This window comes from Rhincodon typus, chromosome 18 (assembly GCF_021869965.1).
Source record: "Rhincodon typus isolate 14 chromosome 18, sRhiTyp1.1, whole genome shotgun sequence".
NCBI classification, from domain to species: domain Eukaryota; kingdom Metazoa; phylum Chordata; class Chondrichthyes; order Orectolobiformes; family Rhincodontidae; genus Rhincodon; species Rhincodon typus.
In genome coordinates, this window is record NC_063349.1 from 16,837,067 (window position 1) to 16,864,335 (window position 27,269).

Below are 27,269 nucleotides of genomic sequence, written 5' to 3' on the forward strand. Positions count from 1 at the left end.
ACCTACTAACCTCATCCCACCCCCTTGACCTGTCCGTCCTCCCTGGACTGACCTATCTCTTCCTTACCTCCCCACCTACACTCACCTTTACTGGCTCCAGCCCCGCCTCTTTGACCGGTCTGTCTCCTCTCCACCGATCATCTCCTCTATCCATCTTCTAGCCACCACCCCGTCTCTCCCTATTTATTTCAGAACCCCCTTCCCCTCCCCCATTTCTGAAGAAGGGTCTAGGCCCGAAACGTCAGCTTTCCTGCTCCTCTGATGCCGCTTGGCCTGCTGTGTTCATCCAGCTGTACACCTTGTTACCTGGAGTTATGTCTCAGGTAAGCCATGATCCTTTTGAGTGGTGACAAAACAGGGTCCAGGGACAAAGTGAAAACCTCCCATTCCTATAAAAGGAATAAAATCTACTTCTATTGTTAATGCAACTTACTGATTACAGCAATATTGCTGCTAGGTCATTGCATTATTATAGAAACTATCAACAGCTGAATGCTCCTTGATTTGCAGAATTATTGTACAGAAATTATGCTTTCTTTGGCAGCAGAGGAAGAGTTTGCAGTGATCTACCAGTTTTATATTTACAAGTATCCTGCTTGCTGTTGGGGAAAATGAGCTGCGATTGTATTATCATTTTGATAATTGCCTGTATACTGTTAGAAAACAATTTTATTGTACAGACTTCTAGACCATTTGTTTTTTTTCAACCCTCTTTCACTTCGATTTGCGTTATACATTCCCTCCCCAACATTTTGTTCCTTTTATACAAATTATTCAGCACAGGATCCTTTACAGTCCAAGCTAAAATAGACAGAAAGGTCTCCTATATTATTGACAGTACTTCATAAAATGTAAATTTAACATTTCTTGTTCCAATGCTTCAACATCTCCTTTTTACAATGTTATTGAAATCATACAACAGACTGACAATAGGCTTATCCATTTGTTTATTATTAAACTGAAGCAATAGAATTTTTAATAGTACATTTACATAGAAGACTGAAGCCTACATTCTACACTTGACAGCATTCCTATAATCAAAATGTGTCGAACACATTGCTTTTGGCTCCAACACTATTTAGGTAGCAAACAGCAGTAAAGCTGCATCTACAATCTGTTCCCTTTATCCAATTCAACACAGTTAACCACAAGACAAATTTGAAGTCTGGAAGAAAGCTTAAATATGTAAAGCTTTTGCTACTATAAAAAAAAAGCTAGAAGACAAGAAGATTGGTGAGCTATTGATACATGGAATTTGAAGGCCCTAGGAGAATGAATCACAATAATAAACCGCTCAGCACTGTTTTTGAATCATACCAATTATTCTTTGCTGCTCATTTTCTTGAGGGTACTGTCAGTTCTTAAATATAGCAGCCTGCAACAATATGTGGATCACAGACCAGTCTATTCTCAAGCAAGGAAATACAAAGAAATTAAAAATGACTTTTAGGACTTTTTTTTAACAAAAGCAGTAATGCAGTATTGATGAATTGAGGCAGGACTAGCCTATCCTGGGTTCCACAGTCCACAGATTGAAGCTTTCATGAAAGCTTCAACACAATAGAAGATAAATTAATCTTTTGATGATGAAACCAGTTGTGTTTCTCTATTGCAAAATGTCATTGATTCTACTGAAGATTGTAAACTATGCAGTCGAAAGCAGAGTAGCAGTGTGTCTCATGAGGGTATCTACATCTGAATGTTAAAAGAACTCTGAAAAGCCAATTAGAACACTAATTATTTTACACCAATGTTAAAAGACCAAGGATACAGAGGTTACATAAGAAAATTAAACTACTACTATTTTTAAATTACATAAACTTCAGCATTGCTCTTATTCCCAGCACAAGTTGTTGAAAACGGAAATCAGCATTGAAATGTTGAAGATTAGCTATGAATGCTGCCTAGAGTGAAGGTTAATGGAAATTGAGTATTTGTAGCTCTTAAGGAAATGCACTTTGTTTTAATAATACTCTCCCTTTGGATTCCGCGGCTGTAAGCGGCGGGTGACCTTTCTGTTGGACGAGCCACTGCTCTATATGCCTAACCAAGCCAGCATGTTACCATGGCAACAAGGCCTGTGGAATCCCATCACCAACCTTACAAGCTGTAATTTCTACCACCCCCCCCCCCCCCCTTTTACTCAATACTTCTTTTCTTCAAAACCTTTGCATCCAGGCTTAGATTTAAATAAATAGACAGTTGTACGTAGGCAGTTAATTAAAATACACGCAGCAGAGCATGTTTAGATCTCATTTATCAGAATACATTGACTTTTGAAACATAGGTTTTTTTTGAGGTAAATTGTGGCATTTTGCCTCAAATGCCTAATGATCTTTGTAAACAGCTATTTTCCACACACAATACACTGGTCCCTCGTGTTCAACAGTTGATCCATTCCTGTTAATGGTTTCTAGTACTTGCAAGGAGTACATTTCAGGGACATTTCTGCATTAGTGACAGTCATAAAGAAACTCTGTATATCAGATGCTATGAAGTAGTGTAGTGTAACCTGAATTAATAAGAAAGAAACAATTTAATCGCAGACTGCAGTTTATCAGAAAACATCCTAAGCATATATTTTTTTAAAACAATGTCTTGTGGAAGGTTTTGGAAAAACAGAAAAATCCATTGCATCATTCGTGAATAACTGAGCCAAGACAAAGTTACCTGTCTTCCAAAAGTTTGTCAAACCTGTAAGATTTTAACAAAGTAGCTCTAAAACAATGAAATAATAAGAGACAAAATGAACAATGATACTGTATATAAATTAGAAGATTTTTTTTAAACTAGGCTTCAAATATTGTTCAGGATAAAGTTGAGGCACTTAATGCCTATTTATAAGATGATTCTGCCCTGTGCTTACAAGTTGCAAGTGCAATGGGCATTTAATATAGAATGCTCCTATTGAATCTTTCAACTAATCTAAAACATCATTGGAGTGTTACTATAATTTAAGCCCATATATCATAGCTGAACACAAAAAACAAAACAATGCACAGTGCACCCTGCTAAGTTAGGAACTTCTACTTTGCAGATTCTGTCTTTGGAAAAAGTCTCTGTTTGTTCAACTGGGTTATCACTTCTAGGCTTCCATAACACATTCTGTCTAACACATTGCCTGCGGCATCTAATACCACTCATTGGTTTTGATCTACTTCCGATATATTGCAAAAATCTTCATTGCAAATAAATGGGAGAAACTTAAAAATGAAAACCAACAGGTCAAACAAGTGATTCAGCATTTTTGTCACCTCCATGACATGGATAAAAATGTTTTGACTATAATTTCTCTCCTCTTTGTCTAAAATAGATTTTGCATCCATTTTTCTTTTTGTTCTGAAAAAGTAGTTTAAACATCTGTAGTTTATAGAAGCACCTCAGCATTTGACAAAAGTAGTGAATGTATATTTTTAACAACCAAAGTGGCCATTCAATACCCTGCTAGGACTCAGAGCCAATTACTTGCTTAGAGAGTTTCAAGTGACTAGTTAAATAAAAAGAAAAAAACTTAATTTCCACTTGGAGTGTTTCACTTACCACCCTGCGGGTAATAAGATAAGAATGAAAAGCAAAACAATTATCAGAACACCCCCAAATATGGTCAGAAGTCACACAAAACCAGGTTACGGTCCAACAGATTTATTTGAAATCACAAGCTGAGGATTTTCACCGAAGGAGCAGCGCTCCGAAATCTTGTGTTTTCAAATAAACCTTTTGGACTGTAAACTGGTGTTGTGTGATTTCTGACCCTGTCCACCCCAGTCCAACATCAGCACCTCCACATCATGACCCGCAAATATGTACCAGATAAATGTTTTGTCTTAATAATGAGGTGCCAATATCCAACTGAAAGAAAGAAGAAACAAAAGGAAACATCCAATGTTTCTGCAAATATGTATTGCTAAACTTCTTGTTGGTAAAATGGTATTTTCTTCAAAATTTGCCAGATGCTATAGAAACTGTGCCCTTTATAGTCCACCCTCTAATTCTTTCTGAAAAGGAGAATAAGAAACGTTAGAGTACGTTTCTGTATCTAACTTTGAAGTTTATGAATTAGGGGAAAATGTAATGACTTTTCATCTAAATCAGAACTCGACACTACTACCCAAATGTAAAAACAGAACTTTAACATTTCAGGTCACCTTTCACCAGGGGCCTCTTTCAGGTTTTACTTCTTAAAAGACCTCTTGGCTGTTGCATCGAACTTCTTTGGACAAGAGAAACAGGATTTGTGCTCATCACACCCTACATTTTGTAAACATCACACGGTATCACAGATTCACCTGTATAGAAATAAGGTGGATAGTTGTGGTGGAGAGCACAAACACAAGAGAGGAGAAAAATAAAGAACAGCGGAAACTAAGATAAGATAAAATAAAGTTTGCTTAAAACAAAGAACTAATTATTTCTCACCTTCCAACCAGGTATAATGAACTTTTCAAAACCATACAATAAGCAAGTCTGATATATTCAATGTTTCTAAATGATTGAATTGATACAATTTCGAAAAGCTATTCCTATAACATTCCTTCAACTATACTTATTGGTTCCCACACTTTGGAGATGGATCTTGTCAAGTATTTCCATTGTACTGTCTTGTTGTGAGAATTCATAATTTAATTTTCTGCAAGGAGCCTATTAAGCCAATATAACATTAGAAATTTAAGCCTTTTGAAAAGACCATGGGAAAATTCTTAGACGTGCAATGAAAGGCAGTGGGGGTACTGTGTAAGAAAATGATCATTGAATACCTCCACAACCATACTGCAGTGGGGCAGACCATTACACTTCAGTAACAAACAGGAATTACAACGGGTATAACTAGATAACAGCTAATCAATTGTTCCGGAAAACCTTTATATTAAAAAGGAGACAATTTTGTTGGTTTTTACAACTGTCACTTTCTTATAATCAATGAATTGTTATTGGCCTGAAATGGTAACCCAGTTTTTTCTCTCTCCACAGACGCTGCCCAACTGCTGAGCTTTCAAGTTTTTTCTAACTTTTTTTTTTAATTATTTCGACAGAAACTCTTCCTTCTGCCAAAAGGCAAAAGGTTTCAACCATTGATTTGTTGCTGGCCACAGTAAGATTTTTTTTAAATTTAGAAAATGACATTTGTTACCTTCTTGCTAAATTATCATGTCTCCAAACCCATTGGCAGGATACAAGTATGAACTGAGAATGTTGGAAACCAGTCTTTCAAACTGAAAGAGATCTAGTGTCATACTGCTAGAAAAAAAACAACATATTAAAAAGGATAGTTTTAAAATCAGTATTAGATCACCTATTGAGCTATGAAACAAATTTGGTGGCTCAGTCAGCAGTGCATTCTGTACCCAGCAATTAGCAATAAATAAACTTTAATCACTGTTCAAATTGGAGCAAAAAAAAATTCAGAGTAGACTCAGATTTGAGAGTCACTGACCACCTACCATTAAAAATGTAGCAGCCACACATCATGGTGACTGAAATGTGGTCCTCAGACTGAAAGTTAGGCAACTATTTAAAAAATAAAATCAACATTTCACACAGAGCTGTGTCCAGGAAAGATGGCACTGAAACAATGAGTCAATTAAATTGGTATTCAGCCATTACATAACAGTAGTTATTTTTCTCTTAAAATAAATTGTTTCTTGGGCTTCTTGCTCTTTCTACATCATTGTGGCTCCATAACGACTTTAAAGAACACAAGTGGTAAATGCAAAACTTGGTCCTTTCCAAAAAACACCTATTAGCAGAAAATAGTAAACGTATAACAAAATAAACAAAAATATACTACACAACAGCTTGTTTAGAAAAAAATCACAAATCCAATCTAGTTTTTTTTTGGTAGAGAAATGGATGAGCTTATTTATATATATGTCAAACATTCCCTTTCAGAATCCCCAATACTCTCACACTGATTGGCATTAGTACAGTTTTGCCACATCACCTTATGTTCTTTTAACCTAAATGTCAAGTGCTCCATCATAACATCTGGATGCTTCAAAAAAAGAGACAGAAAGTAGAATTTCTATTTTGCTCTGCACAGTGTAGCCAGCTGTTCAGTTTTGGAATGGCACATTCAGAAATTTCTGGCTTTCCTAAAAAACAAATTGAACATAGGAAGTCAATTTTTTTCTCCATAGATTTCTAATGTTTTACGATGTGGAAATATTAGTCAAACAAAATCAAACTCCACAACAAATGGTATTAAAAAAATTATAAGTCAACAGCACATTAAATGTTCAAATTCAAGACATGATTATAATTGCATTCCTGTCCCTATTTGGTGTTTGGTCTGCACTTGGGTACACTAAACGTGGCAATCCTAGCTGTGCACTGCAAAAATATGCCATGCAAGCATTTTTAATCCAACAACAGATATAATTAACACTGAAAACAAAGCCTGAAGAGAAGAGGGGCAGATGAGAGCAAATGCCACTGTCATCATTTTTCCTCAATAATAGAAGGAATAGAATTATGAAAAATAAAAACTTGGCACATAGGTTTGATGAACAATTCAAATAGCTGCAGCAACCCTATTCCAACAAGCTGTTGGCTAAGATTTTACTTCAATTTTGTACAAGAAAAGAATAAGAAATGAGAATGTCAAAACTGGTGGGTGTCAAAATGCTTCAGCTAGTGAAAAACAAAATTAAGACTCTTGAGGTGGAAAGATTTCCTTTTCTCCCTTAATTAATGTATTCATTTATTTTTATAGTCCAGTTTGTCTCAATATTTCTTTTTAAAACTCAAGCATTCTCCATATGCATTCCCCATGGGTGGCTGCTGATGGAACCTATGCAATGCTGCTGGGTTCTCAGAGCAGGACAGTCTTTATCGCACAAATCAACTTAACAGCAAAAATGACCTAAGGTCACGAGAGGCTTGGAGAGTGCGCCACTTAAATCACACCCATTATGGTAATCAGCCAGGCTAGCGGATTATAGAAAAAGTTCCATTTCACCACATGCAAAAATCAATATTCTCAGAAAAGGGATTCTGTAATAACATCCATTGACACAGTTTCTAAACATGTTCAAAACATGTAGAATACAAGCAGCACAAAAACATCTCCCAAATGTTTCTCTCTCTAGACATACTTGGGTCTTGAAGAAAGGTCATTCCTCACCCCTGCACCCCCCACCATCCCTCCCTCCCCACCCGTCAGCAAGTCTCACTGATTACTAGAACAGATCCATAAAATCTAATAACACTGTGCGGTCTCAGTGATTCCTGTCTCTTGTTGAACCTTTATCTCATTTTTATAAAGTGAGCAAGAATTATTCTACATTACTGAATCGAAGTGCGCAAATCAAATGTTGCTTTGACAAAGAATAGAATATGGGAAGAAAACTGTGCTATCTACCTACTGGTCAAACTTCTTTGAAGATTAAACTTGAAGTCTTTTGTCAATATAAAGTTCAGCAAATAATTCCCTGCACACCCCCACCCCCCCAACCTTTTGTTCTTCTTTACTGTTCTTGTTAGATACAAAGTAATTGTCTTGAGACATTATTCGTGAAACATTCTGTATTAATTTCTTAGGAAGAAGCAGCTCCTAACTGGACTCTATCAAAACACAAATGCCATGTGATTGGAAAACGAACACTGGCGATATCCTGTGGGCAGGTGAAGGAGGCACTTTGATTGGCTGGTATTCTCATAAACGTCCCTTCCATCCCGACACTAGGTGGTAGTATTGTCAAGAATCCAGTTGCAGTTAGGCACTTGGCTGCAAGTTTGTAAGGCAGTGCCTGCCTGCTCTCTACTATGTCATCAAGATTGGCTTCTGCCGTATTTCTAGAATATCTGAAGGGAGAGAGAAAGACAGATTCAATACTCTTGGGGGAAAAAAGTCATTTACAAGCTCAAGATCAAATATTATGTAAAACTTAAGATTTCACAACATAATTAATGTTGTACGGTGGTTGAAGAGGTCACAAGTTTCTCATTACTTAGAGTCAAAGGATGAAGCACAGGGAAACTTGGAAACTGATAATTCTATATTCCTCATCCAGGAATCTGTTTCTGGGTCACTTAACAGGATTTGGTAATCAACTGTTTCTGAACTACAATCTTGTTCTAATTCAGTCAGTTGATGCAAGCTATTTTACTTTGAAACTACTTACTTATTGTGTTTGCAAAAGATTACAAAAATCACTAGAAAATGAAAACTTCTCTGGTACAATTATATCCTTCCTGCAGTGCAGCAACCATAACAGCACACGGTATTCCTGCTGGTACATAACTAATATTATATACAACACCATTACAATCTCTCTGCTCTTGTGTTAAATGCCTTAGTTAACAAAGGCAATTATCTCATATACCTTCTTAAACACCCTTGTCTGTTTTGCTGCCTTCAAGGATCTATGGACACATCAAGATCCCTCTGATCCTCTACCTCCTAGGCGGTACCATTCAATGTGGATTCCCTCGCCTCATTACTCCTCCCAAAATGTTTCCCCTCTCACTTTTCAGGACTACATTCTATTTGCCACTGCTCAGCCCATCTATATCATCCTGTAGTCTAAAGCTTTCCTCCTTGCTATTTACCACATCATCAATTTTCATGTCATCTGTGAGCTTACTAATCAGACCTTCTACATTTCATGTATAGATCATTAATGTAGCAACAAACAGCAAGGAACCCAGCACTGAACCCTGTGGAATGCCAGTAGGGACAGGCTTCCAGTCACAAAATGGCCCTTCAACCATCACCGTCTGCTTCCTGCCACTAAGCCAATGTTGGATCCAATTTGCCAAATTGTCCTGGATCCCATGAGCTTTTAGTTTCTTAACAATCTGCCATGGGACACCTTGTCAAACAATATTATTACTAGCTTCCTTTAACCTAGCCTGTGTGATCATTGGTATAGTATAACATGTACAAATGTGTAGAGCAAATCAAAAATCAAAAAAAACTGAAGATTTTGGAAATAAAATCATAAACAGCAAGATGTTGGGGACACTCAATAGATTGTAACAGCATAGTGGGTCTACCTACAGTACACGGTCTGCAGCAGTTCAAGATGGCAGCTTGCCTTCTCAAGAGCAATTAGTGATGGGCAATAGCAACAACGAAATCCCATAAAAGAATAAATAACGTAAAACATTTTAAAAGAAAGAATAAATGCGGAGTGATTTTATAGGTCAGATTTGAATAACAAATAATTTAAAGAGTTTGTATTTATAGACATCCATATTTTTAAAGAGAAGATAAAAGAGTGAATTAATATATTGAACATAACAGGATTCAAATTAGAATAATGTTTACTTATTGCACAGATTTTTAAGTCAGGAAGTCTGTAAGCAGCTTTGCTCCTTGTAGACCTTATTGAACAGCCACACTTGTGACATTTTTAAGAAGCCCAAGTTCATACCTTGTACATCCGTGTGCTCAAGACCACAGTCAGGCAAGGTATTCATGAGAACATAAGATGGAGGACAAAAAGTAGGCCATTTGGCCCATCGAGTCTGGTCCTCCAATCAATGGGATCATGGCTGATCTGATAATCCTCAACTCCACTTTCCTGCATTTTCTCTACAACACTTGATCCCCTCACTGATTAAAAAATCTATCTCAGCCTTGAATGTATTTAATGACCCAGCCTTAAGAGCCCTCTGCGGTATAGAATTCCACAGATTCACCACCCTCAGAAAACAATCCTCATCTCTGCCTTAAGTGGATGACTTACGAAAGCATAAATATACCAGTGTGTGTGTTTGGGGAAAGGGAATTGAGGCATTATTTTGGTTAAATCAATGAAGTACATCTAAATTAGAAAAATGAAGAAGAAAGGAGTGTCACCATTTTTTTTCCCCTCGCAATATCCTTAGCAATGATCTATTCATACAGAATTATCAACACATTTCCTTTTTCACTGGCCTCAGTGGAGCAGACATCAATGAATTTCTGACAGAATTTACCTGTCGTGATGCGATGCATTGGTAAAGTAACGTAGGTGAGATGTGCATAGAGTAGAAAATTTACTTCAGTTCGATTCAGCTTTAGCCAGGATCCAACCAAGGACCGTCCAGTCCCAGACAAAGAGCGAGATCGAAGGTTGGACACACCATGAATATCTGCAAGGATACAGAACAAGGAAAGGTTCACCCATTTATTTTTAAAAATGAAAACATTTATTGTACCAGATTATATTCCTAAATAGAAAGAATACAGAAAAAAAAAACACAAAATGAAATCCAACAATTTTGAACAAAGGTGTCAGAGTAACCATGGCAACAGCATTCAATGCCTTTGTGAAATGAATTTTCCCTGGCCTCGAATAAGAGAAAGCTGATAATGGCATTCCATTATTACAAGGTACCTTTTGCTAGCAGTCTTATGAAATGGTTCTTCTAAAACATAGATAAATTGCCGTGGATTTGCGGAATTAAGCTCAGAGTTGTCTTGGAAACCAATATTACCAACAACTTGCATTAATATAATTTCTAACAGAGAAACATCTCAAGGCTTTTCATAAACATATTAGTTAAAACACGTACTGAGCCAGATGAGGAGAGATGATGGGGTTTGGGCACATTCTTGTTAATGATTCATATCTTAAGGAGGGTCTTAAGAGGAGGAGAGGGAAGTGGAGATTCTGAAGTATGAAACCAGATGGCTTAAGGTACGGTTTGCGGAGGATACATAACAGGCTTTAGATTGAGGAATGAAAAGCTGCAGGGGTAGGGAGAAATATGTAGAACTGAGGTGAACATCAGAGTTTTAGAGGCACTGCAAGGCTTTAAAGTTAACGTCAGTCAGTGAATGTGCAGATAATAACATCAAAATAAGATGGAGGCAACATTTTGGATGAGAAGCTACTGGAGCACAAGAATGGGTGAAGGGAGGCATAGGGGTCTTGGATCAGAAAAACAGTGGACTAATGAATTTACAGTGACAAAAGGTGTTAATGAGGGTTTCAGCAGTGGATTGGCTGAGCTGCTGACTGAGATGGAAGATGTTATATAGTGGTGCTGTGATGGAAAGGGCATAAATTCAGAAGCTCAGTCCTGAATCAAACAGAGCTCCAAACAGCATCATTCAATCCACGATCGTGGGCCCAGAGAGAATGGAGTTGGTGATGAAGGAATGAAAATTGTGTTGCAAATTGGAAGCAGTGGTTTTGAATCTTCCAACATGTAGCTAATAGAGCTTACCACGTGTAAAATTCAGAAAAGCAGTCTGATACCATAAACAGTGGAAATGTGCGGAAAACTAGGTTGGTAATATTTGAACATATATAAACACACACACAAGCCAATGGCTATTAATGATTTCACAAGGGACAGTCTGTAAATGAGGACAAGGAGCGAGCCAAGGACATATTTCTGGGAAACTGCTGAGGTGCAAGTTTATGAATGGCAAGGGTGGTCATTAGTGGAGATTTTATGGCTTTGATTGGATATGTAGGAGTATAATGAATTAAGGACAGTCCCCAGAATGGTGGCCATTTTGTGATCAACTGTATTGAATGTTGTAGCTCAATAATGTGGAACGATGGCCTGTATTCATGGAAACGTGTCTGAAACTTTGTCAAGAGCATTTCAGAACAGTGGAATGGGCACAAATCTAATTGGAGGGATTTAAACAAACATTGGTTGGATGGCATGGGTAGCATGGTCAGCATTATCCCCTCCCCACTCAAAAGGTTGAAGCACAAAAAGGAGGTCACACCAAGAAAAACTAAATAGTAGTGATCACAGGTCTGGAAGGTCCAGACAAAGGATGTTTGGAGAGTTGCTCCAGTGCATTTTATTGAAATAGTGAATATTCAAGGCAGTAGATGTGGATAGGCAAGAGGGTTGGCCGCGGTTTTTTTTTTTTGGGGGGGGGGGGGGGCGCGGAGCGGGGGGTGGTTTGGTTGCCAAGCAGGCCTGCTTCAACTTGGATGACGCTGAGTTTTGTTACAGCTGTACTCATCCAGGCAAGTGGGGAGTATTCCACGACAATCCTGATTTGTGCCTTGTAGATGGTAGAAGACTTTGGGGAGTCAGGGGATGAGTTACACATTGAGAAAAAAAAAGGTCTCAATGTATCATACCACTGGTCCAGTAACATTTCTGGTCAATAGTAACTCCTAGGGTGTGAAAGGTAGAGGTTCAAGGATGATAATGACATTGAACGTGGAAGGGTTTGCTTATGGGGTGAGAGCGAGTGTGGGACATGGTGGTTTTCTTCTGTCTTGTCGGGGATGGTTATTAACTGATATTATCTGACACACAAGTATTACTTGTCAGCTCAATTTGGATGTTGTCCAGGTCTTGCTGCATATGTACACAGACGGCTTCAGTATCTGAGGTGTTACAAATAGGACTGAACACTGCAATCAATGGCAAACATCCTTAAACTCCGATATCCTGATGAAAGGAGATCATTGATGTAGCATCTGAAGGTAGTTGGGCCCAGTGGAACGCTTGTAAAGGTCTGAGGGCTCAGATGATTGTCCCCCAATAACCCAAACCTAGCACAAAAGGGAGACAGCAGACTCCAGCCAGTGGAGAGATTTCTTCCCCGTTTCCATCAATACCAGTTTCAATTGAGCTCCCTAATGCCTCACCTGATCAAATGCTGCCTTGTATCAAGGACAGTGCTCTTACCTCTTGAATTCAGCTACATGTCACATTCAAACCAAACATGTAACGTGCTCTGGAGCCATGTGGTCCTTCCAGAACCGAAACCAAACATTGGCAAGCAGCTTATTGCCAGGCAAATGCCACTTGATGGGACTGTCACCAACATTTTCCTTCATTTTAATCACCGAGAGGGTTGGTCATTGGGCAGGTTAGAATTTTACTATCATTTTTAGGAAAACATATACATGCAATTTTCTACACTGTCAGTTACATGCCGGTGGTTTTGCTGAACTGGAACGACCTGGCTAGGAACAGGACTTCACAACTGCAGTGGGATTTATCAGGGCCCAGAGACTTTGAAGTATTAAATACCTTCAGCTATTTCTTGATGGCAGGTAGTATAAACCACATTTGCTGAAGTTTTGCATCTGTGACTCTGGGAATCTGAGGAACAAGCTAAGATTAATCATGCATGTTGATTTTTTAGCTGAAAGTGATTGCAAAACCATTTTCACTGTTGCTCCCCCACCAGCGAGGAGGATAATAGTGAGACCTCCTTCTCCAATCAGTTGTTTGATTGTCCACCATCATTCAGAACTTGAGACAGGATGACAAATCCACTGGTTGCATAATTATGCTCTGTCTATCCCAGTCTGCTTCCGTTATGTCACAGGTTTGTAGCCTCATTTCTGGGTATGTCTATTGTTGGACATATTCTTCTAGTTTTGAGATGCTAGACCAGAGTGTATTCTAGTTGACACACTCGTACCACCACACAGCACAAGGAATATGTCCTCATTGTGAAGACAAGACTTTATCTCTACAAAGGACTGTGCAGTAATCATTCTTACTTGTACTATCATGGACAGATGCATCTGCAACTGTTGGGTTGGGCGAGGATAAGTTCAAGTAGGATCTTCCCTCTTCTTAGTTCTCACCTTTTGATCATAAAGAGCAAAAACAAAAAGGATTTGGCCAACAGTAGTGCCATTGAACCACTCTTGGTGATGGACATCGAGGTCCCTGGCCAAGTGTAAAACAAAAGGTCAATTTGCTGAAATAAAATGTATTATAAAAGCAAGCACAAGGAACTAAAAGGAACCACACAAGAAGAGAGAGGTGCACCTTCTGAGTCTGCATTGTCTGAGCCATGCCTGAAGAACTCCTCACTGTCATTGGCTGAATGAGACTTTTTCATTTCTGCTATCCGATTTTTAGGGGTCTTTCTACGCAATGAAGGAGAGAAAAAGGACGGACGATTGTTGCGCTCTGGAGTTGGTGGTGTGCTGAAGGAAGTTACCTAAAGTTGAACCCAAAAAAAATGACGTAAGTTCCAGCAGTATTATCCAAACATATCTAAATAAAAGTGGATTGTAGGCTTCTAATAAATGGAAATGAGAAAGTATGAGAGAGACAATGTTATTGCTGGCACTAATTACAGTGAAACGAAAGGCTGAGAAAATTTTTAGAAGATTATTTGCTATGGTCAAGCACTGGTGATGAGAAGCAACCAATTTAAAATGGACACTGGGATAGCCGAGAGACCGAGAGCGAGAGAAATCTTCATACAGAAATTAGCTGGGGTATGGCATGCCTTATCAGAGGAAGCTCTGGAGGCAAAGTTGTTGCATCTTCTCAGTAGAACTAGAGTGAATATTTGTTGCAGGAAAATACCCCGCTATCAGGAGAGATCTCTGCTTCATGTTAATTTTATTTTGTTCTTAAAAAAAAAACTGACATGGAAATGATTAACATCTCCCAAAAATACTATTCCAAATCATACTGGCTGACTTCAATTGGGAGCACACTTGCTGCAGAGTCAGAATGTTGACCCAGTCTAGGAACACACACCCGTGTTGCCTTTCAAACAGTGCTCAGTGCACTCCGTTATCAATGGTGCTGTTTCTTGGAGGAGGCATTAAACCATGCCCCAGCTGCCTATTTGGGAATGAGACCTTTTACCTCTGACTTGAGAGAGTGTGATACTACCTGCACTGAGCTATGACGGTCTATTTTCGAACAGTACAATTTTAGTAATGTTAGATATAATTAAAATTACAATTGAACTTGTAAAGCAGTAAACTTACTTCCATCCTGAAGAACTGGACGGTGCAATTTAAAGTTATATAAAATCATTAATTTTGGAATCATGTTATCAAACATTTTCCCCACAACAATTCAACATCTTTGTCTTTTGTACCTTTTTTAATATTTAATTTTATAATTCCTAATTGAACCAGGGCCTCGATCTCTCCAGCCATCCAAGCAAGCCTGGTTTTGTTCACTGTTTTTCACCTTTGTTGGAATGTACCTAGTCTGGATCTGAACCATCTCCTTAAAAATCATTTCCTCCAGCACATATTTTCCTGTTAATCTTGGGCTAGCTCATCGAGGATACTCCTCTTCCCATTTAGGAGTTCTACTTTAAACCATTCCTTGCTTTTCTCATTGTGAATCTAAACCTTAGGTTATGAAAGTCACTCAAGCATTCTCCTGTAGATACATGCCCAACACCAGCAATGTCTGCTTTCTAATTGGAATGAGAAAGTACAATCAATAATCTTCTCCTAAACAGGATTCAGACAGTACATTTCTACTGTTCGAAGTTCTGACAAGGGTCACTGAATCCATTAACTGTTTTTCTCTCCGCAGATGCCGCCAGGCATACTGTGTTCCTCCAGCAATTTCGGTTTTTGCTTCAGATTTGCGGCATCCGCAGTTCTTTGTCTCTGGTTTAGTGCTTTTCCACTCTCACTCTTTGCTCTCTAACATTAGCGAAAAGCCATACTTGGTCATTAAAGTGCCCGATTACAACTCCATAGGTTTTGCATACATCAGATTTCCCTGAAAGTTTGCTGCTCTGTCTTTCTGTCTCCCACTATACAGATATTCCTGGAATGTGATTACCAATAGAAAGAGACAGCAGCAGCACAAAGGCAAGGTCAGCTCTCAAAAGCTCAGAAATTCCAGGACAAGAATGGAGACTGGGAGAGAGACTGGGGGAAGCGGGGTGGGGGAGGAGCAGGGGTTGGAAGATCATCGAGGGAAAAGGAAATAACTATGTAAAATGGCATACAAACCAGAAAGGAAAAAAAAAAGGCAAGGGAATACGAAAGAGAGACTTCTTATTTCTCACCATGAGCACCTTCACCATCGATATTTCGCTCTAGAACAGGCAGTGGCAACGAAGGTGCCAGAAAGCAAAGCATAGCCATGGGTGACAAAAATTGGGAGGATCTCGTGAATTTATTGAAACAAAGTGAGCAAATTTCAAGAAATCTGATGAACAAGAGAGAGAGTCTTGCAGAAGAAAAGTCAGGAGAAAATAACGATTTAAAAAGGACCAGGAATCAGTAATTAAGTCACAAATTTAGCAGGAAGATTTGAAGGCTGCAGCCTGGGAATTTTATTTAGAGATTTTTGTAGAAGAGTTCATGGTGTTTTAGACCATGATAACTGGGTTAAAATGGATGTTTTCCCAGGAGGAAGTGGGAAAATGTCATCTAGCTGCAGAAAGCTGAAAACCACTAGAACTGTGGGTATCCACCACTTTGATCAGGAAAAGGCCAGGAAAATCCAGCAAGTGGGATAGAGATAAATATTACAAAGAAACAGATTTTAAAAGCTTGAAATCAGCGAATTGCTTCAGAATAGCTCTTAATGTAATCTAAAGCATTATTGAAGAATTTGATAAAGTATAGCAGCAATACAGATTTAAACACTGGCTGACGAAGAAAATGGTGTACAGAATTTAGTAAGTTTTACAGTCATTTAATTTATAACAGCACTTGTGAATACTAAAATACAATCTTAAACAAACAACAGCAAATTTTGAAGTAATGTTGAAATAATACCATTACAGTAATAAGATTAATCAGCAACATTCTGAAGAACTGGAAAAAGATAATAATAGATTCCTAGCAGATTCACAGTCACAGAAGAACCATACCAAACAAGATTGGACTTCATGGAGGCATTAGTTCTCAAGAAAGTGCATTGCCTCAAATCTAAACAGACTAAGACGAGCAAGTCCATATAGTATTGTATTCACTGAGTCTGATTTGGTCAATGTTATTAACAGGCAAAATATCAGAGTACAGACACCATTGAAGATAATAACTTCTGATAAATCATGAACAAGCAATATTTAGCAGTAGATTCTCCTAGAAGCTAGAATCCTTCAATAATTTCATTAATAACCTCTACAGATTAGCAAAAAAAGACTGAATATGAAGTTTCAAATTAGAATTCATTAGAGAGAATTATTGTTGGTAGTCTTGATGAAACCTCATCAGATTTCATACAGCCCAAGGAAGATTTACACTTTGGAGAGAGCTATTCAACTCATGCTAGAAGTAGAAACCAGAAAGACACTAACAGATCCTAAGAAAAACTCAAAACTACTTCAAAATGGACAATAGAGTGCACGGAATTTAGGCGCTTTGGATGCTAAAGGGAGACAAATCTACTCCAAAACGTTGGAGGCATGTCATTAGGGCAGCAGGTCAACAATGCCTCACAGGCAGGGAGAATGCTCAGCTTTCACCGAAAAATGCTACATTTACAGATATTATAGGTCACTTTCTGAAGATTCCCATAGTTGAGACCGTTTCAGAACGGTAGATGTACATGCAGTTACACAAGTAAAGAGATCTACACAATAGACCGTCGACCATCATTAGAACAGTCACAATGAGCGAGTGAAGACTTTCAGCCAGAGCCACAACTTTAGGGAGGTAAGATGCCTCTAATTCCGTGGAAGCCAGACCAATGCCCACCAATTCAGGAAATAGTCAATGACAAAACTGCCTAATTATTCAGGATACTGTGAAAAGACAAAATCTTTCAATTAGACAGAGAGATTGCCTGGTGCAGAAATCCAGAATATTACTAGGAAGAGAATATTTATTTCAACAGAGCAGCTGTCTTTCCAGAAGGAAGATAAGGGTCCTCCATTTAAGGTAACGGGCAATGTCTTTCAAAAAGAATGCCCTCCATGAGGGATATGGAGATTAAAAAATCCTCCAGCAGAGAAACTATCTATGGATTAGAAGTGAGTTTAAAAAGGTGCTCAAGTGGAAGGCCTGCCATTCTTCAAAGTCTAAAGTAAGTATATCTGAGAAATATCCAGCCAACCTGCAAGTGTGAAGTCAGAGACTTGGGGAGGAGAGGTACTAGCCATGATAATAGCATCATTTACACATATGATTGCGCACCACGTTAGCTGTGTGGGGGGAAAGAAAGGATGGAGTAAAATAACATTTTTGAAGGGGTTCCCATTGTATTGTGATATCAGTAGAATGGGTGGAGACAAGAAAGTTTACACTAGCTTTTGCAGGAACCAGACATATCTCTACCAGCTTCCTAAAATAATCATTCCTCACCAAATGCAATTGCACTTATTGCTATCACATATCAAACTACTTTTTTTAATACCTAAGAACAGATCCTCTTTTGTAGCAGGGTGGTGAAGCCTCTCCCACCATTCACTAGAGAGAATCAAGACAAAGCAGAGACTAAAGAAAATTTCGGATAGCAAATTATCTCAAATAACCCTTACCCAGTACCATGTACTGGTAGAGTACCACCAGTGATTATCTGGTAAAATACCACACAACATTACTGGTACAGAGTAATTTAGGCTGTAACTGGGAATATTAATAACATGCTATAAACATTAATTTTTTGCTACAGCAAATTGCCCAATGTTCACAGGATGTTCCTGATGACCAGGGAATCTAGAATCGGGGGCACAGTTGAAGGATATGGGGTAGAACATTTAGGACTGAGATGCGGAAAAATTTCTTCATCCAGAGAATGGGGAGCCTGTGGAATTCTGTGCTACAGGTTGAGGCAGAACAATAAATGTTTTCAAGAATGCGTTAGATAGAGTTCTTGGGACTAAAGAGATCAAAGGGATGGGGAGAAAGTGGGAACAGGGTACCGAGTTGGATGATCACGCATATCATATCATAGGACACAGCCGGCTTGAAGAGCCAAATGGTGTGCTCCAGCTCCTAGTTTCTACATGTCTAACCACAGCTATTGCCATTTTAGATGCAAGGCTTTCTCAAAGTACAATCAATTACAACTCCATGAATATACCCATTCACTTCAATCACATCACCGTATTTTGCTTATTTAATGACAGGTTTGTTTGTGAACAGAAACATTGCAGCGTGCCAGTAATGCCACAAGTGAGAATCAGGAAGCGGACTGTGTGTTCTGGAATTAGTCCTCAGGCTCTTTGGAATAGGCTATCAACTGCAAATCTGCTCAAAGCTGCCACACATTTCAGGAATGGTTGGCAATGCCCTCACCAAAAGTAAGGGCATCAGCAGGAACTTTTATTTTTGAGCTGGTGCAGCCATTTAAGTCCCGAATCTAAACAATTCCCTTCCCCCTCCCTTATAGAGTAGTGAAATACTAGAGGTCAGAGGTCATTTTCACTGTTCAAAGCAGCTGCCCTCAGGATCTCAGTGATGAAGTGCAGCTAGCTGCACCGTCATGGATGAAACTACTGGGGCTACGAATTAGGTATTTGGTCTCAATATGCTCTTTAATTGAAACCAAAACTTTGGAGCATTGAGCCACGTCACCAAGAGCACGAGTGGAAATAAACTAAATTTTTCTCATCTTGATGGCCCATTACATGCACAGGATAAGTAGTATTCTATACAATTCCCTGAATAAATGTATTTACAATAACTTAAATAATCCAGGAGCTGGTTTTTGATAAAATTAAAATAGACTTTTCTTTAAAAATATAACAAATGCAATATTCAGAGCTTAAATTTAAAATCAAATATTTAGAAAGAGGATGTGGTTACACAGTCAGAGAGTTAATATTCATTGCGTGGATCACTATAGAGCAGGCAATTTACTTGAGCTCAGGAGAAATCTGACTTAAAAGGTCTTGTGTGCAGAGATTGTATTGCACAGTACTCAGTATGGATTTCAACAGAATCTGAAGCACACTGAAGGAGAAATATTCTGGCTCCACACAGCTGAGAAAACCCAGGCAACCGACTGCTCTTGCCTCTGCATTAACTGCAAACAAACCACAGCCTTGCTCTAACTATTTAATAAACAGAGAAAGGCTTGTCAGATCTTTGCACTCAGCTCAGTTATACTGCAGTCTTAATCACAGCTGTCAGAGTGCAGTTCATTACAATGCAGTACAGAACTCCAGCCTTGCAGCAAAAATAATGACCTTTATATGTCGTGATATTTCAAGAAAGGTGCAAGGAAGAGAACCAGAGTGAGAAAAAAAAAGACCGAGAAGAGAGAGAGAGAGCACTGCGCGAGAAGACGACAGGTAGGCAGGGCTCTCCAAGACGAGGACACGGTGGAGGGAGGTGGTCAGGAGAAAGTCAGTGAGAAGGGAAGGAGGGTGGAATTTAAAAAAAATACAATCGCATTGAATTATTAAAGACTCTGCACTCCTTTCAGAGAATAAACAGACAATATCTTCTAGCATTTCCTGTCATTGGTAGTATTGTTGCATAGCACAAAATAATTCAAATAAAATGGGTTCAGATCCAGACCACGCCAGGTAGGATACAAATCTGCTTTCTCTGCCCTCTACTCTTGGAAGTGTTCCACATGAAATACATTTGAGCAACCCTCAATCTAGTATGTAAAGGAGCCCCAGCAAAAACTCACTACCATTCAGTAGCAGTGAACATAAAATAATTAAATTGGCTTTTTAATGTCTACATAAAACATTTATGCGATTGCACAAATAATGATCATAGCCAGATGAATTATCAGAGTGAGGCACCTAGATAACCGAGGAACTGAGTTTTGCACCTTCATCATATTCATCTGATTTCATGGATTAGCTCAGTCTTAGCTGTTAGTATTTCATGCTCAAATTAAGCCAGATTTTGTTTCAATATTCCTGAGATGCCAGTTATGTCAGTGATTTAGTTATTAATCGCGACAAAATATTAAACATGGAAAGAAGTAATTTTTTTCCCCCAATTCAAATGCGACGTGTTCAAAAGACAATTATTTTGCATAACATTACATGCCCGATGGTAAGAACTATTTATTTAGAAAAAAAATGAAAGCCTTTTGCATTCACTGAAATGGCTGGTTTGTGTTTCAGAAGTAAATTAATCACATTTGCTGGTTTTATGTTGTTCTGTCAGCATCACAATACATTGAATAATGCTCCAAACGGGAAGAAAGGGAGGGAAGTTAAAAAATAATCAGCAACAGCATATGGACAGTCACCATGTTGGGTGGCAGGTGCCATGCAGCATGCAACTATACACAAACAAAACAGATTGACATCTCTGGCCTGCACACCTTGGGTCAGCTATTACCAGCAGCAGGGTTCTAGTATCACCTGGTAGCTTTTCCATTAGTGGGAGCTGTACACAAGATGTTAAAATAACATTCACACATCAATCCTACTCATCTACACATGCAACATTCCAGTTACAAGGTCAATTTCTTTTCCTGATTAGAAAAAAAAGAGGTGAAATAATTATCAAGCAATGTTTATGAGCCAAACTACTACTTATTATCCAAAAGGAAGGCACATAACACAGCAAACACAGCACAGACTAGTGGTGGGTTTGGGGGTGGGGGTGGGGGAGAATGTTAACCTACCCAAAATGCACTGCAGGAAGGAGAAGCATCCCCCTGGTGGTGAGAAATTGCAATGTTACAAGTTGGATGTTGTCACAATATGGTAGAACATGCTTCAGAATGGCTACCAAGAGGCTCTTTGGCAAAGTGTAGGCATTTATTTTTAACAAGACATATTCCAATGAGATAACTAAAAATGAGGAGGAGGAGGAGAATAAAATCTGGTGTCCTTGGAAAACATTCCCATATCTTCACTAATAATTTGTATTTTGAAAGGGTACGTCCTCCTCCACTGATTAAAATTAATGTCGCCAGCAAGCCCCATCTTTCTACTTCATCTACTAATGGTCATTCAGAGTTTGTGACTCTTTACAGCATTCCATGACACTTTGGGGAGTTAGGAAACTTTAGAGCTGAACTAATCGTGCTTTCAACCAGGCTTGACACACGTGCCCTTTCCAGCAGGGATTTCTAGCTCGCAATCAGCAGCAGGAATTCCTGTTGACCTTCTCCTTTTCCATCACCTGGTCATAAGGTCATTAGTAGCATCCCTGGAAATAGTAATACTCTAACAGAGTTACAGCTGTACTTTAGACATTTTAATGTCACAAATTTATACTTGCAAAATTAGAAAACTGAAGCATAAACATTTGTGTAGCTTTTAAATGGAACAGCGAATGTCCAGACGTGCCAAGAATGGGTGTAACTAGATGAAGTAACAAGTATGGCTACCCTATCCTAATGGTGGTGCACAGAATTGCAAGTAACAAAGCTTCAAGTTTTGATAAGTCAGCTGGAGGTGCCAAAGTATACCATGGGGATGACTTTTTTTTTTCCAGGATTGCTGCTTCCTTTCAGGAACTCTATCTCATTCAGTATTATCTTAATAGAAAGGCGTGACCAGGTACCCAAGTGCAAACTCCTGAGGGATCCTGACAGGGTAAATGTGAAAAGCAGGTTTGTTGTTGTGGGAGACTCTAGAACAAGATTTAAAATAAGGTGTTGCTCATTTAAGTCAGAGACGAAAAGCAATTCTCTCTCAGATGGTCGTGAGCATTTCAAACTTTTTCTCTAAAGGCAGTGGAAGCAGAATTTGAATATTTTGCAAAAGGCAGAGATAGATGAATTCTTGATCATCAAGGGAGTGAAAGGTGATCAGGGTAGGCAGGAATCTGGAATAATCAGATCAACTGATTATCTGCTCTGAATGACCCACTTCTGCCAATTCATATGCATGTCATATTGTGCCACATGGTGGCACTATGATAACACTCACATTAGGCTAGATTTTCCAACTTGCCATCTACTGCTATCCTTCCATGCACAGGCTTTAATATTATTGTTTCAATGACAATTAGGTGAGATAGTGTCTAGGATGGGCAGCAGTTTTACACTAGTGTCAGAAGGTAAACATTAACTCTATAAAAAGAAAGGAATGGAAACATAACATTTACATCTCATGAGGCCACTATTTGGCCCATCATGTCAATGCCAGCCAAAAAGGATTTATCCAGCTTAATCCCACTTCTCAAATCTCAGTCCTTAATCCTGTACAAATCACATTCAAGCTTTTTTTTTTTACAAAGAAAGGTTTGATGAGGGTTTCTGCCTGTGCCACCCTTTTGGACAGTGAGTCTCAAATCCTCTCTAGGTGAAAGAGTTACTCCTCAATTTCTCTGTAACCCTCTGCCGCTTGGTTATTGATCTGTCTAGGAATGGAATTAGATGGAATATGAAAGACCTCCCCAGGCTCCTTAATTTTATACGCCTCCATTAAATCTCCTGATGAAGGGTCTAGGCCCGAAACGTCAGCCTTCCTGCTCCTCTGATGCTGCTTGGCCTGCTGTGTTCATCCAGCTCTACACCTTGTTATCTCATTAAATCTCCTGTTGGCCATCCTTCTTTCAAAGAGAGTAAACCCAGTCTATGCAACATTTTGTCAACAATAAAATTCTCCCTCACAACATTCATGTAAGCATTGGTTCTCTGTACCCTCTCCAGTGCGATCACATCCTTCCCGTAATGAGGAAGCCAGGTCTGAATGCACTACTCAGCCTAACTAGTGTTTTCTACAGTTCCAGTATAAAATTTCCCTACTCTTTACTTTATTGGTTGAGGTTAAAGAAAAATGTAAGTGACCTGCATACCTTCTTAATCATCTCATCTCCTTGTCCTGATACTTTTACGGATATGAAATTGGTCCTTCAAAGTTCTGTAGGTCCTCTATACTTCTCAGATCCATCATTATGTATTCCTTCATCTTATTGGCCTTCCCAAGTGTATTACTTCACACTTCTGAGGATTGAATTCCAATTGTCACTTTTCTGCCCGTTTGATATCATTCTGTAGGTCAAGATTTTCTTTCCCACTAACCTAAGTGGCTGTGACACAGCTAACAGCGCAGTTGGTCATGAAATTTCTAATCAGTTGGCGGAACCAAGGTAATGTCAACATAAATAATAAAGCCAATAGCTGTAGATTGCATACACGTAAAAATTATGCCAGAACTGAGGGGAACATTTCATTCACAATAGGTAACCCTCAACCGTTTCCATTCTTACTTGTTCATGCAAAGGGGAGTCTGGATCAGAACCCTCCTCTGTTCCATAGGGTGACGTGTCTCCCGTTGCAACACGACTCACTGCCATCTCAGCGTGCCCCTTCCCCTGTGGGCCTTTCATCCGGACAAATTCCATGTTGTTATATTTATAGAAGCCAAAAGACATCTTCTGGGCCATCTTAGCAGCAACGCTTACCTGAAGGAAATAAAACACACTGATTAGTCCAGTGTTCTTCAAGTCCCTATCAGAGTTGCTAGCTCTCCAGTTCTCTTTTCTTGTGCAAATCCAAATGTGACCATGCACTACTCCATCGGTCTGTTACCTCAGCTGTAGCTCTTTTCCCACTTTCCATCAGGGCATCAAGGGGCAGCATGATGGCACAATGGTTAGCACTGCTGCCTCACAGTGTCAGGGACCCGGGTTCGATTCCTGCTTCGGGCAACCCTCTGTGTGGGTTTCTGCCAGGTGCTCTGGTTTCCTCCTACCATCCAAAGACTTGCAGGCTAGGTGGGTTAGCCACGCGAGGTTACAGTGTTAGGGTAGAGGACTGGGTCTGGGTGGGATGGTCTTCGTAGGGTCAGTGCAGACACGATGGACCGAATGGCCTCTTTCCACACTGTAGGGATTTATGTTCTAGCTTCTCTTCTGTGATTCTATGATCACTGGATAGAAACCGTGTTTAGGTACCAGGGTGGACTTTGCCTTCTCTTTCCTTATAAAAAAAAAGTGGTCAATTGTACTGCTACCAATAGCCAATATTAGCTCAGAGACTAGTGGGTCCAAACCCAGAACTATACGGCAAACAGCTCCCAGTTTTTGTATTATACATTGAGCCAAAGGCACCAGATGTTACCTTTTATTTTACAAACTAATTTGGAGATGCAGACAAGTGGCAGGGAAGTGAAACAGAAAGAGGAAGTTAGCTAGAGATAGTAGGAACTGCAGATGCTGGAGAATCCGAGACAACAAGGTGCAGGGCTGGATGAACGCAGCAGGCCAAGCAGCATCATAGGAGCAGAAGTTAGCTACTTGGATTGATGCTGCTACTACTTACAACAAACAGCAAAGAACCAGTCTACATGACTCAAAAGAAATTTTGCGGATTTTGCACATTGCACTGGGGCTTCAGTTGATAACTTTAAAACAAGACAAACAATATTTACTAATATCTGAGAAAAACACAGTCACTTTTTAATTAAAATTATTCAAACAGCTGAATGATGTAATTGCTAGTTTGCACACATTTAAACAGAGCAGCTGGGTTAGCTGCAAGCTGGCACTTTCAATTCATCTGGGAGCAGGTTACTTATCTCACATTACAAGAACGGCAGCTTCTTTAACAAAGTAGCTTTTCATTAGGGCACTAGCAGTCTGGGCAGTGCTGGAGGAAGCACACAGTTCTGTACTTAGCCCCTGAAGCAAGATGCTCCTAGAAGAAGGGAATTATTGATCTGCTGTTGATGAACTTGCCATGTATTTCAAGCATTTTTGCTTTTATTCTAAAGCTATCCTCATGGCCAGAGTTTCCACTCAATTCACTGCGGGTGGGGTGGTTAATGGTTTATCCAATCGATACTAACCCAACATATCTTCTCTCCCCACCTACCTTTCCAACATAAAAAGACTTTACTCACTTATCATGAATTTCTATTCCATTCTTGCTCATCCATTTTCCTCTACCTTTATCAACTTCCTAGAGATCACACATGCTCAGTACTCAGTGCAAGTTCATTTCAATCTTAACCTCTCTGCGTTCCATTTTGCCAAAAAAAGTTCCAGATTTTCAGGTTCAATTTACTCACGTCCAATCCAGATTCAATGTAGCACTTATATTGTGGAGGCTCTCCCTTCAACCAACTCAATGTGTAAACCATTATGTCATTCGCTTAGATAGTGGTTGATTTCTCATCATCTCAATTTAATCTTCATTTGTTAAGGGCACCAAATGATTATTGAGCAAAGCATTAATAGATCCCATTTTGAAAAATCTGACATCCACAGCTTTTTGGGAGTTGAGGGGTCAGGGTGTTTGGAACGCGTTTGGCTTCCACTATAAATAAAACCTCTCAATGTAAGCAGTTTGAATCTAACTTTATAATCCTGTCACTTTTCTAGATTTTAACATCAGGAGGAAACAGCTTCTCTGTACTGAATCTCCTAAATACCTTGGTTAGATCAGAATGACGGCAACAGTGCAGGTTTGGTTCCCATTTCAGCTGAGGCAAATTTAGGACTTCCCTCCTCACCTAGCCCCTAACAGTGGAAAGTGCTGACAAACTACCACTGACAACAAAAAAGAAACTTCCAGAACAGCCCAGAATGAAGCATCAAAACACAAGGAATAAAGGACACATCCTCAGACAAAGTTCTCAATGAATGAATGAAATTATCAACCTCTATCTTGAGCATACTCAAGAACTGAATAGCTACAAGAATTTGAATTCCCAGAGATTCCCAAACCCTTTGAATGAAGAAACACTGCCTACCTCAGTCAAAAACAGCCAACTCCTATTGTGAGAATGTGACCCCTAGTTCTAGAATGTCCGGCCAAGGGAAGCAGCCTTTCAAACCCCTTAAGCATTTTATTTTTAATTAGATTGTCTCTCAGCCTTCTAAACTCCAAGCAATGCTAGCCTAGTCTATTCAGTATCTTAACACCTTTTCAAACTAGGGATCAGGCTTTTGAAACTTTGCAATCCCTCTCGGGAATGTAGATCTAGAGATGTATATATAAAGAGAGCCTAAACTGTACACAATGCTCCATGTGTGCTGTCAGCAGGGGCCAATATAATTTTAGTGAAATTTCAGCCACAAGACTACGAGACCATTTGAGGTTTGCATATTGGAGAAGAGCAGCTCACTTACCCGGTTATCGTAGACCTTTTTTAGTGCCTCATATCTTATGGATCCCTGGAATATTACTCCTTGAAATGTGTTGTTTTTATCACTGGCGACTAGCTCAACACAGACCATTTCTCCCTCTCCCACAGACATGTCACTGAATACCTGTGATTGCATATAGAAATGAGCAAGGTTACACAGCAACAACCGTACAGACAGAATCACTGGTTCAGACACGTATGACAACAGATTACAAATGACGACTTGGATCTAGAACAATCAAGACCTCAATATTATTGATTAAACAATATTGTCTAAATTTGTCATCCACTAAGAATGCAAAAAACCCATCTTGATTGTTCAACGTTATGCACAACAAAATAAACCGCAGCTTATGGCATAACAGACTGAAGCCAAACTTTTCAGCCACAACTATATAACAAAGTTTCAATAGGGTCAGGAAACAGATGCAACCAAAATAAACTGCTGGAATATATACACAATTTAAGGTAAAAAGTTCAGCATGGATACATCTTTTTGAACTGGGAAAATGGATCAAGTGAGCGGAGATCACTTCCCTTCTCCCAAAATCACAATCATCAGCTCCTAACTCTGAAACAAAAACGGTCTACAGTGATAAACAAAAACAGAAATTGCTGGTAAAGCTCAGCAGGTCTGGCAGCATCTGTGGAG

At 39.2% G+C, this 27,269-nt stretch overlaps 1 protein-coding gene across 8 annotated transcripts in view; it reads right to left on the bottom strand.

The window, feature by feature from the left end:
- Positions 1 to 930: 930 nt before the first annotated feature.
- Positions 931 to 27,269, bottom strand: part of kiaa0930 (uncharacterized protein KIAA0930 homolog) — a 93,321-nt gene continuing 66,982 nt past the window's right edge. The window contains exons 6-12 of one of the 8 annotated variants that reach the window (XR_007264049.1): positions 26,601 to 26,741; positions 23,736 to 23,930; positions 21,196 to 21,228; positions 13,699 to 13,873; positions 9,922 to 10,077; positions 5,939 to 7,800; positions 931 to 4,286 (exon numbers count right to left, since the gene is read on the bottom strand). Coding sequence is in view for 2 of the 8 variants with exons in the window: in XM_048607491.1 (XP_048463448.1) it covers positions 7,760 to 7,800; positions 9,922 to 10,077; positions 13,699 to 13,873; positions 21,196 to 21,228; positions 23,736 to 23,930; positions 26,601 to 26,741 (741 nt within the window). In the remaining 6 variants the exon portion in view is untranslated. Of the gene's footprint in view, positions 7,801 to 9,921; positions 10,078 to 13,698; positions 13,874 to 21,195; positions 21,229 to 23,735; positions 23,931 to 26,600; positions 26,742 to 27,269 lie in introns of all 8 variants that reach the window. The other 7 variants (XR_007264047.1, XR_007264048.1, XR_007264050.1 and 4 more) reach the window with 7 other exon arrangements.